Here is a 12,341-nt window from a genome sequence, read left to right as displayed (position 1 = left end):
TTGCCCCTAGCTAAGGGTGATGCTTGCCTTGTGTCTTCTCAGCTAATAGAAGTGCAAGCTGAATACCACAGGAAGTCCCTGACACTATTGCAGGCTGTATTGCCTCAGATCAAAGCACAACAGGGTAAGTGCAGGCCTTCCCTGGAGAAGGGAGGGCTGGGGAGCCTGCTTGCCTTCCTGGATGAGATGAATTCCTTGTATGTCATTGGCCCTTACACTCTGCCCAACAGGATCACCCATAGATGAGCCTTTTGGACTTACTTCCAAACTGGTGCCTTGAGTCGGGGGTGCGTAGGGGTGCCCATAGAACATTAACCCCAGTGGCCCTGGACGCAGTTGGCTGGCCATCCCCCACCCCCCCCACCTCCAGTCCTCCTGTCATCCCTAAAACCACAGAATGGAGGCTCAATTGGGCCTCCCTCTCTTTGGTAATCTTAGGAGAATCTGGACGACAAAGGAAAGCGAGATTCCAGCATGAGTGACCTTGGCGAACAGCTGACTGACTCTTTCTCACTCCTCCCCTCAGAGGCCTGGGTGGAGAAGCCTTCCTTCGGGAAGCCGCTAGAGGAGCACCTCACCATCAGTGGCCGGGAGATCGCCTTCCCCATCGAGGCGTGTGTGACCATGCTGCTCGAGTGTGGGATGCAGGAGGAGGTAGGGCTGAGCACGGCCACAAGCCACCCCGAGCAGATCTCCTCTTCCATGAGACAGAGCTTACAGGATCCTCCCTCCTGTGCCATCTCCACTCCAGCCCCCACGAGTCCAAATGGCTTAAGACAGTGGCTCAGACCCATCTTCTGCAGAACACAAATTAATCCTGCCTTTTACCGTGAGCCTTCATTTGACAAGAAGAGAGAATTGTGATGGCCATGAGGAACGGATTGCCATATTCTAGCCATTCTTTCCCCCGGTTTAACATGTTTGGATAATTTGGGCATTCTGCTGCTGCTATTTTTTTTTTCTTTTTTGAGACAGAGTCTTGCTCTGGTACAAGCCTGGAGTGCAGTGGCGTGATCTTGGCTCACTGCAACCTCTGCCTCCCGGGTTCAAGTGATTCTCCTGCCTCAGCCTCCTGAGTAGCTGGGACTACAGGCGTGTGCCACCACGCCCAGCTAATTTTTTTGTTTTTTTTTTTTTTTAGTAGTGATGGGGTTTCACCATGTTGGCGAGGATGGTCTTGTTCCCTTGACCTTGTAATCCACCCGCCTCGGCCTCCCAAAGTGCTGGGATTACAGGTGTGAGCCACGGTGCCTGACCCTGCTGCTGCTATTATTACTCCTTCTCCTTCTTTCTCCTCCTCCTCTTCATCTTCCTTCTCCTCTTCTTCTGCCTCTTCCTCTTGCTTAATAAGTTACCTAATTTTAGGTAATTTTAAAGGTTAAGGCTCTTAAGCTTTTTTATCACACTCTTTTATAGAGATCCTGAAAATATGATTGATAGATATATTAGAAAGTACTTTTTAAGAGCCACATGTAAAAAATGTCTATGAGAAATTTTTTTTTTCTTTCTGAGACGGAGTCTCACTCTGTCACCCAGGCTGGAGTGCAGTTGCACGATCTCGGCTCACTGCAACCTCCACCTCCTGGGTTCAAGCGATTCTCCTGCCTCAGCCTCAGAGTAGCTGGGATTACAGACATGTGCCACCATGCCTGGCTAATTTTTGTATTTTTAGTAGAGACAAGGTTTCACCATGTTGGCCAGGCTAGTCTTGAACTCCTGACCTCAAGTGATCTGCCCACCTCCGGCCTCCCAAAGTGCTGGGATTACAGGCATGAGCCACTGCACCTGACCCAAGAAGTTCTTGATAAGTGTTGTTTTTTTGCTGTATAAATCATTTCCTGGGAGATAGATCTCATCTTTGGTTTCTTCCATAGACTATTTTAATATCTTTACTCCATCTTCCTTTGATCTGATTAGCCAATCAGTATTTATTTAGGGCATGCTGTACGTGTTTTATTGAGCAAAGTATGAAATAGTGAGATAGGAGACTTATAAACTTAGTGCCGGAGATGAGGCTAGCATCTCTCAGTTAAGCCTAATTCATCCAGAACAGTCTGTAAGTCTCTAAGGGAGCACTAAGTTATATGGGACAAAGTAAGGGCTATGGATGAGAAGGAAGCCAGTGAGCATGCGGGTGTATGTGGCATGCTTCCTGTAGGCCAGCCTGTTCTAGATGCTGGAAATTCGAAAAGCAATGGGAATAAATGTGTATTTTTAAACACATTTTATGTGCCAGGCATTTGCATGTTTGTTATCAAATTTTTAGCTTAGCTTAGCTTAGCTTATGAGACAGGGTCTTGCTCTGTTGCCCAGGCTGGAGTGCAGTGGCGCGATCTTGGCTCACTGCAACCTCTGCCTTCCAGGTTCAAGCGATTCTCCTACTTCAGCCTCCCAAGTAACTGGGATTACAGGCTCCCAGAGTCTGTAATGGAATTTCAGCATGCTGGCCAGGCTGGTCTTGAACTCCTGACCTCAGTTAATCGGTCCACCTCGGCCTCCCAAAGTGCTGAGATTATAGGCGTGAGCCACCGCACTGGGCCTCAATTTAAAACCGAAAAGGTCTCTACCATCCCTGAGAGAGAGTTTCATGGAAGAAGATGAACTGGACCTTTAATTTCCCTATCATTTTTTTTAAAAAATTATGGAAAACCATAAACGCATAAAGATAACATAATGAGCCTTACCACTCAGTTTATGGGCAATCTTGTTACGTTTCTGCCTTCATTTCCTGCCCCCAAGCCCCTGCCTTGGATATTTTGAAGTACATCCCAGACATTATATCATTTCATTTATAATACTTTAGTATGTATCTCTATAAGATAGAGGATGTTTTAAAATATAATTTTTGGCTGAGCACAGTAATTCACACCTGTAATCCCAGCAGTTTGGGAGGCCGAGGTGGGAGGATCACTTGAGCCCAGGAGTTCAAGACCAGCCTGGGCAACATAGTGAGACGCTCTCTAAAAAAAAAAAAAAAAAGAAAAAGAAATTAGTTAAAAAATATAATAGGCCGGGCTCGGTGGCTCACACCTGTAATCCCAACACTTTGGAAGGCTGAGGACGGCAGAGCACCTGAGGTTAGGAATTCGAGACCAGCCTGGCCAACATGGTGAAACCCCGCCTCTACTAAAAATACAAAAATTAGCTGGGCATAGTGGCATGCGCATCTGTAATCCCAGCTACTCAGGACGCTGAGGCAGGAGAATGGCTTGAACTGGGGAAGCAGAGGTTGCAATGTGCTGAGATCACGCCACTGCACTCCAGCCTGGGCGATAAAGTGAGGCTCTGTCTAACAAACAAACAAAAAAAAGTATTATTATACCCAAAAAGTAACAGTAACCTATTAGTATCATCAAATATCTAATCAACATAAACTAGTTCTCGAAGAGCAGTACCTTTGATGTCTCCCAGCTCCCGTCTCTGCCCTTTCTGGGCTATTCCATTTCTCAACAGAACTGGCTCTCACACTTGCATTTTTCCCCGTTTTGTGTCAGCTCTTTACTTTTAGTAACAAATAGGTTCAAGTTTCCCCTAGCCTAAAAAAATATATCTCTTTTCAACCCAACCACAGCCTCATGTGTCTTCCCAATCTTTTTGGTTTTGTTTTTTATGCTACCCAATTTCTTAAAATAGCTCTCAACATTTGCAGCTCCTGCATCCCTGCCACCATCTACAGATCTTCCTCTGGTGTTGCTTCGCCCCTGTCACTGGGCTAAAGCTGTCCTCCGGGATCCCCAGGGACCCCCAGATTGCCAAATCCGATGACTTACTGCCAGCCTCCTTGGCCACAGTGCTGCCTGGTGTTCCTAATGTAACCATCCTCAAAACTTCTAGTTCCTTTGGCCCTCTGGTTCCCTCTGGCCTCTGACCACAGGGGCATGAGGGTTCTCTGTTTAGCACCATGGTCCCCTCTGGCCTCTGACCTAGGGGCATCAGGGTCCTCTGTTTAGCACCATGGTCCCCTCTGGCCTCTGACCTAGGGGCATCAGGGTCCTCTGTTCAGCACCATGGTCCCCACCCTGCCCTGCTAGAGCTGCTCCTCAACCTCAGTGAGGGTTCCCCCTGTGAAAAGGCTTCACTCGTGCTCACTGCCATCCATCAACATTTCCATGCAAACTTTCCTCTAACACCCGTGAAACAGGACTCATTAGCTAATATAACAATCCCCTCCTCCACCTGGTTTTTATGCTTCGCTCAGTTGCACAATCAAAAATCTAAAGGCTTATCTGTGACAGCTCTGTTTCCTTCTCTTTGGCGTTGTCCATCACCAAATCCTATTGGCTCTTCTTGCATGGCAAGGGCATGGTTTTATGAAGATCTGAGGGACTCCTTTCATGTATTGTGCGGCTTGCTGTCTTTGTGGTAGCAGCCTTACTGATACACTCGTCCAAACATGTTCGTGTAGCTTCCTCACATTTATGTCCAAAGAGCTTTGCACATCTGTTTATCTGATGTACCCTATATTGAGAAAGGAGTTAGTGATCCTAGCAAGGCATAAGCTCAGTATTCCAGGGTAGGAACACTTTTTCTAAAGGAAATTGGAAGTCTATATGGCCATAAAAGATTAAAGGAGCAAGGACTGTTCTGCCTGCTTATCAGCCTGTGGGTTGCATTACAGAATGCAAGGAACTAAGATGAAACAGAAACCGATAGGTCTTTAACCCATGTGTCACTTACTTGTGACGTGGAGGTTTCTTTCCAACTCTGACCTGCATTCGTCTTCTCCTCCACACAGCCCTCTCCTCTTCTCTTTCACTTCATAGCTCCCTTTCACTCTCTAAGGTGCAGTGTTTCACTTGGAAGAAGTGGCAGTGATTTGAAAATAACTCTTGGGAACAGAATACAGAAGAATGGAAGGAGGCAACCTCACAAACCACCCCACCCAGTCTGCCCTTCCCCTGAAGACATAGACTTTATTTGATTCTAAAAGTATAGGCCGGGCACTGTGGCTCACGCCTATAATCCCAGCACTTTCGGAGGCTGAGGCAGGTGGATCACCTGAGGTCAAGAGTTCAAGACCAGCCTGGCCAACATGGTGAAACCCCATCTTTACTAAAAATACAAAAAAATTAGCTGGGCATGGTGGCGGGCGCCTGTAATCCCAGCTACTTGGGAGACTGAACACGAGAATTGCTTGAACCCGGGAGGCGGAGGTTGCACTGAGTCAAGATCCGGCCACTGCACTCCAGCCTGGGCAACTGAGCCAGACTCTGTCTCAAAAAACAAACAAAAACAAAACAAAAAGTATAGCCCTGGTGCCTCCCAACACACACACACATACACACACACACAACACACACACACACACAAACACACACACACACACACACGCATCACCCTATAGACCTTCTCACATTCAACTTACCAGGCTGACCAGGTCTTTGTCGAATTCTTCTCCAAGCTTTATCTTACACACACAAGAACAAGGTGTCTAAGTGCCCAAGATTCATTTATCCAGTAAATAGTTACTGAGCCAGTGTGATGAGCCACCCCTGCCCGAGGCTGGGGGGATACAACAGTGGGTAAAGCCAGTTCCTGTTCTGAAGTTGCTTATGTGCAAAGAGGGAGATATTTGAGGAAGCAGGTGACTAGGGGATTGGGAAATGGTGTTGGGCAAATGCATCTAAGAGGCTTTGGAGAAAAGAAGCAGGCCGTTGTGGGGTCTCCGCGCTTTGCTGTCGTACCTTGGAGTTGCTGTGCACTGACCCTCTGTCCTGTTGGTAGGGACTCTTCCGAGTAGCCCCCTCTGCCTCCAAGCTGAAGAAGCTGAAAGCGGCCCTGGACTGCTGCGTGGTGGATGTGCAGGAGTACTCGGCAGACCCCCACGCAATTGCAGGTGCGCACCTCTCAGCGCTCCTGTGTGCCATGGAGGCTCACAGGGAAGGGGTGGGTGGGGAGGCTGTGTGGCTACAAGTCTGGGACGCTCGAGCCAGTGGCTGCCCGACGCACTTCAGATGTGCCCACTCAGTGCCCAGTTTCAGGGCTGGGTGCTCTGGCCCCTTGAAGGAAGGCCTCCCCGCATGCCAAGGGAAGACGAGGTAATTGTGGGAAGTAAGAGGGGCCAGATCCCCTGTCAGAGCCTCACACCCATTTCCATAGGAAGCTACCATTTGCTGTTGACATGGTGGTCAGGAGGCCCATCCCCAGAGGGAACCCACATGGGCAGTGCTGGCTGGTGGGTCTTGCCTCTGCCGCATCCTAACAGTTCACAACCAATATTTCATTCATGCCTAGGAGCTTTGAAATCTTACCTCCGAGAGTTGCCAGAACCTCTTATGACCTTTGAACTCTATGATGAGTGGATCCAGGCTTCCAAGTGAGTACCCCTTGTTTTGGAATGTCCTGTGAGTTACAGTTTATTTGGAAGTATGTGCTGAAATTATAGAAGCATGTAACCTATGATCTCACAACCCTGTTTCTTGATCTCTGCCATGAAGGAGTGCTTATACATTTGCCCAAGGAGGCAGGTCCAGGGATATTGATGGTAGCATTATCTGAGATAGCAGAAGCCTAGAAGTCACTAAAGATTCATTGGAGAAGGGGGTTGGGAAGTGGCTAAGTAAACTGTGGAGTGTCTGTACCATCACACACTCTGGAACAATTAAAAAATAGGTAGAGTTATTCATGCTAACATAAATAGATATGAAAGCAAGTTAACAAGGACTCCTATGACATTCTATTGTTATAAAAAGGAAAATAAACACCCAGCACACTTAAAACAATAGAATTTTAAAAGGACCTATATTTGTGTGTAAGTATATGAAAGAAAGTTCTGGAAGGGCTCACGTAGGCTGACAGCAGTGATTCCTTCTGGCCAGAAAAGTAGGACAAGTGAGTGGGCATAGGGTCTTTACCCTCATCTATAATAGCTGAATATATTTTAACAGTAAGTAATAATGAACTTAAAGGGAGGTCACGTGTCATGACACGTGGGCAGCAGCCTCTCTCTCCCCTCCTGAAGATGCGCCCAAGGGAGAGGCCGCAGCCCAAAGCCAGGTGCACGGCTGTAGCGGTGTGTGAGGAAGAGTACGGCTGCATGGAGCAGGCCAAGCCGCTAGCCCTGATACATGCTCTGGCTATGTGTGGTTTTTGAGTCCTGTCTTATTTCCTCAGTTATGCATACATCAGGATGGCATTGTATGTTCTTTTGGGCTTAGGTAAGAGCTGTCTTAAGTAAATAGTATTGTTTGGAGGAATGTACTTTTACTGAGCGAATGGACCCCTCACACAACAGCAGGGTGGGAGAATTGCTACCAGCACAAAGATAGTGGAGATGAGGGTAGAGATAGTCTAGGTGGGAGATGAAGGAGGGAGAAGAATGTTTTCTGAGAGCAGGACTAGAGCAAATAGCCACCTTAGCTCGGGGCCTGTGGAAGGAAATGATTTCTAGAGATTTCTAGTCATGGGATTTAGTTGTTGGTGTGTTTCTCAACAACACCATGAGAAACAGGTGTGGTTTCTCATCACCTGTCAGAAACAACAGTGGAATATGTATCTGATGCTGCTCCTTCTACTGTTTGAAGAACTGGGCCTGGAAGAGGCCCACCTGACCTGGAAGGGAAGCCAGGCTTAAATGTGTAGAGTGAGAAAAGCCAACTCCAATCAAGTTGCATAATGGTATTTTATTTCCAAAGCAGAATGGAGATTATGCACTTCAAAAGGCTGGCTGAATATATGGTTCTCTTTTATCTCATTGTGAAAAGGGAGTGCTGGGTTTCATGATATTAATAATTATAAGTGTTACCATTTATTGAGTGTTTATTAGAGACTTGACATTGTTTTAAGCTCATTGTATGTTTTTAACTCACGTAATTTTGACAAGAACCCTGTGAAGTGGGGTGTGCTGTTTCTCCTATTTTACATTTGAGGAATTTGAGGTATTGAACAGGTATGTAACTACAGGTTACCTGCTGGCTAATAAGTGGCAGAATGGGAACTGGAATCCAAGCAGTCCGGTTTCAGGGCCTTTACACTTAACCACAGCACTTTTTGCCTCTCTAGGACAAGAATGTGGTCCTAGGGATGAAGCCAAGTGAGAACATATCCTTTGATGGAAACTGTCACTCTTATTATTTATTGATCTTGATGATATACAGTTAGATAAAGGCAGGATAGCTCACTACTTCAGGACCTATCCAGAGATACTCCTGTTCCCACTTCATTTGCAAATCTGAGTCTCCATTAAGAAATAGGAATGATCCAGATGACTCAAAGAGGTCAGTGTCTTTGAACCAGGGAAAAACAAGAACCTATTTCTACCATTGGATGACATGCATGTAGTACCTAAGATCACATCATCTAAACCAAGTAATTTTGCCTAGAACAGTGATTTCCAACCCTCTGTGTGCATCATTGTGTCCTGGGAAGCTTTTTAAACATACTAATGCTTGAACCTTTTTTTCAGAGATTTCGATTGAATTGGTCTGGGTTCTGTGATTCAAAGCTCCCAAGGCTATTGGGTTGATAACCTATGAACTGAAGCTGAGTTTCATCAGAGGCCAACACTAACCTTAATAAGACATTGCACTTCAGGCCAACTCAGCAGGACACAGACAGATTTGCCATAGGGTGGGACATCCGGGAGTCACAGGAGGAGCCAGGGAAGCAAGGGCTGAAGTTAGGGATTACCAGGACAGTGCAAGATAGCCTGAAACTCAAAAAGGACACATCATCGCAAGCCATTTACATGATCTGTTTCCACGCTGGAGTCATGCAGAATACAGGCTCAGAATAGCCCATGGGCTGAGCTCCCTGACGGGCATCTGTGTCCTCCTGCAGCCCCATAGCCCTGCCACACCAGAGCAGGTCTCCGGCTCTGGCACATATTCACTTGGGGCCTCTGACGTGTGTGGAGGAAGCATTGTTAAAATAGCACAGGACAAGACAGAAGGAGAACATAGAGGGGTAAATCATAACAACCAAATTTTTTAATACTAGCTTGCTGATATGGTCAGTTACAATGGTTGGTATCAAATATTACAATGATGGGTTAATATGATTTCCAATGAGACTTTATTGATTCGTGCTCAACCAATGACTTTTCCTATCAATTTCTCAGTATCCAGGAGCAAGACAAGAAGCTTCAGGCTCTGTGGAATGCTTGTGAAAAGTTGCCCAAGGCCAATCACAACAACATCCGGTAAGTGGATACTTACCAAGTGTAGACACATGGCTTGGGCTTAGGTAAGCCTCAGACATAGAACTCCCCGGGTAAAAGTCATGGTAACTACCATGCATAGCATTTTATGATGTCCAAGACATTATTAACATGCATGGTCTCTTTTTTTTTTTTGAGACGGAGTCTTGCTCTGTCGCCCAGGCTGGAGTGCAGTGGGATGATCTCGGTTCACTGCAAGCTCCGCCTCCCAGGTTCACACCATTCTCCTGCCTCAGCCTCCCGAGTAGCTATAGGCACCCACCACCATGCATGGTCTCTTTTAAACCCCAAGCCATCCCGTGAGGGAAGGCAGGAATAATTATTGCCATTTTTTAGATGAGGAAATGGACTCAAAGAAGCAAACCATTGGCTAATTCAGTTAAAGGAGCAAAGATGAATGCAAGCTATCTTAAGATATTGGGGATTTGTGGTAAAGACAGGTAGGTATTGGTGGACACCTGGGAGAAGCTGACCTACATAGGAGCTGGGGGAGGCAGAAGTGTCCTTGAGCAAGTCCACAGGAAGGAGAGATGAGGGAGCGTATTCTCCAGTGCTCCCCCATTCCTGAGCCCCAGCTGTGTTCCACGTCTGCCTCTCGCTTTTCTTGCTACCACCCGAGCTTCCACTTCCGGCACGCTGCAGATCCTTCTCCACGCCTGGCTCCTGCTGCTTCACACTCTGCTGCTTTACCGCTTTGTCATGCCAGCACCCATCCCGGCCCTGCTGCCTTTCCTCCCAGCTTCTTCGGAGGCAGATTTTCAGCATCAGCACCTACTGCCATCTGCCTGGTTATTTCTGTTTTCCTGTTAAAAATCTCCAGAATGACGGCGTGGCAGTTCCTCAAACAATTAAACACAGAATTACTGTAGGATCCAGCAATTCCACTTCTGGATATGTACCTAAAAGAATCGAAAGCAGGGACTTAATATTTGCACACTCGTATTCGTAGCAGCAGTATTCATAGTAGGTGAAAGGTGAAAAACCAAATGTCCATCTACAGATAAGTGGATAAACAAAATGTGGTATGTTCATGTAATGGATGCCATTCTGATTCTTGGTCGTCACGTGGATGAACCTTGAGGACGTTGTGCTACGCGAAAGAAGCCGAACAAACTACAAAAGGACAAATGCAATACATGATTCCACTTATATGAAGTACCTGGAGTGGTCAAACTCGTAGAGAAACAAAATGGGATGGTGGTTGCCAGGGCTAGGAGATGTTTGCCAGGGGCTAGGAGACAGGAGATTATTGGTTTTTGTTTTGTTTTGTTTTGTTTTTCTTGAGACAGAGTCTCACTCTGTCTCCCAGGCTGGAGTCCAGTGGTGCAGTCTCGGCTCGCTGCAACCCCCACCACCCGGGGTTTGAGTGATTCTCCTGCCACCATGCCTGGCTAATTTTTGTGCTTTTTTTTTTTAGTAGAGACGGGGTTTCACCATGTTGGCCAGGCTGGTCTCAAACTCCTGGCCACAGGTGATCCGCCCACCTCGGCCTCCCAAAGTCCTGAGATTACAGGCATGAGCCACGGCGCCTGGCCGAGATTATTGTTTAATGGGGACAAGGTTTAGCTAGAGAAGATGAAAACATTCAGGAAACAGATGGTGGTGATAGTTTCATAACACTGTAAATGTACTTAATGCCACCAAATTGTACATCTAAAAATGACTGAAGTAGTAAATTGTATGTATATTACAAATCAGATCCCAAGAGCGGGAATCGGATGGTTTCAACTTATGGCATGTTGCTGACCACAGCCCTAGGTCACTGGCCAGCCTATGGGTTGGCCTAAGCTCTCAGCTTAGGTCCTACATCCTAGTCCAGACCTGTGTGGCCTCTTGGAGGGTGAGGCATGGCCAGGAGAGGCCGTGGGTGGAGTTGTCACAGTGACAGCTAAGTGATTACATGGTAGGACGTGAGTCTGCTGGACTTCCTACTGGGCTGACGAAGGTGAGCAGAAAATCCCCAATGAGTCGCTTCACCGTGATCCAAGCAAAATGGGGTTAGGGCCACAGCCTGTTGTAACTGAGAGGCCAGAGAAAACGTGTCCTCTCGGGGTCCTGGGGCCCCTTGTCAGGGCCTGGCAGATTTTTAGTGTGGTTTGCCAGAGCTGTTTTTTAAATTTGCACATAGCTTCTTCATTGTATTTGTTTTATTTCTATATAGCTTCTTTGTTGGCTCTTTTTATAAAATAACTTTATTGAGCTATGATTTTCATACCATTGAACCTTTTTAACACATGCAACCTAGTAGTTTGTAGTGTGTTCATATAGTTTTGCAATTATTACTGGTGTCTCATTTTAGAACATTTCCCTTACCCCAAAAAAGAAATCGCCTTCCCATAAGCACTCCTTATTTTCCCCAACCATGCCCCTAAGCAACCACTAATGTACTTTCTGGCTCCATAGATTTGCCTATTCTAGGCATTTCGTGGAAATGGAATACTATAATATGTGGCCTTTTGTGTCTGGCTTCTTTTCACGTAGCATAATGTTTTCAAGTGTATCCATGTTGCAGGATGTGCCAATACTTCATTCCTTTTTATGGTTGAATAATATTTCATTGTATGGACATACCACATTTAATTTATCGGTTCATCCCTTTATGGACATTTGGGTCATTTCCACCCTTTGGCTATTACTAATAATTATGATTCCATGAACATTCGTGTACAGGTTTGTGTGTGGACAGCTTTCTTTCGGGTATTATCCCTAGGAGTAGAATTGCTGGATCATATACTAAGTCTGTGTTGGACTTTTTCTTTATTAGATCTTTCCAGGGCACCCAACTGAGGGTAACTGCGGGAAACACCACCCCTAGCATGTGGATGTTCCTGCCAGTGGTACTTAGACATACTGTTTATCACTCCTGCACACAGGGAAGATGGCAAGAAGTAATGGGGTTTGTAAAAAGCAAGGCACTTCAGGTCATTATATACTGGGTCAGAAGGAAAGATGGAGACTTTCTGGCCAGTGTTAGTTGAAGCAGATGTTGACACCTGACCCAGTGAGATCTGAGCCTGTCTGTTTTTGGAAAGAGGATGCAGAATTTCCATTTCCTGACACGTGACCCATGTTCATTACATTGCAGGTGCATGAGTCTCCTAGTCAGTGAGATATGTGACATGGGAGAAGCTTCTGTCCAGTCCCCAGGGGGACATGGCTGGTGTTGAGCCTTGGTTAAACCTAG

At 46.4% G+C, this 12,341-nt stretch overlaps 1 protein-coding gene across 7 annotated transcripts in view; it reads left to right on the top strand.

Annotated features, from left to right (window-relative positions):
- Window positions 1–12,341, top strand: part of ARHGAP44 (Rho GTPase activating protein 44) — a 203,878-nt gene that overhangs the window by 154,584 nt on the left and 36,953 nt on the right. For all 7 annotated transcript variants that reach the window (XM_030800201.1, XM_030800196.1, XM_030800198.1 and 4 more), the window contains 5 exons: window positions 43–124; window positions 527–654; window positions 5,725–5,836; window positions 6,235–6,316; window positions 9,059–9,139. In XM_030800201.1, the coding sequence (XP_030656061.1) occupies window positions 43–124; window positions 527–654; window positions 5,725–5,836; window positions 6,235–6,316; window positions 9,059–9,139 (485 nt within the window). The remainder of the gene's footprint in view (window positions 1–42; window positions 125–526; window positions 655–5,724; window positions 5,837–6,234; window positions 6,317–9,058; window positions 9,140–12,341) is intronic.

This window comes from Nomascus leucogenys, chromosome 19 (genome assembly GCF_006542625.1).
Source record: "Nomascus leucogenys isolate Asia chromosome 19, Asia_NLE_v1, whole genome shotgun sequence".
In the NCBI taxonomy this organism is placed as follows: Eukaryota; Metazoa; Chordata; class Mammalia; order Primates; family Hylobatidae; genus Nomascus; species Nomascus leucogenys.
Note: the sequence above shows the minus strand (reverse complement) of the source record. Positions and strands in the feature narration are given on the sequence as shown.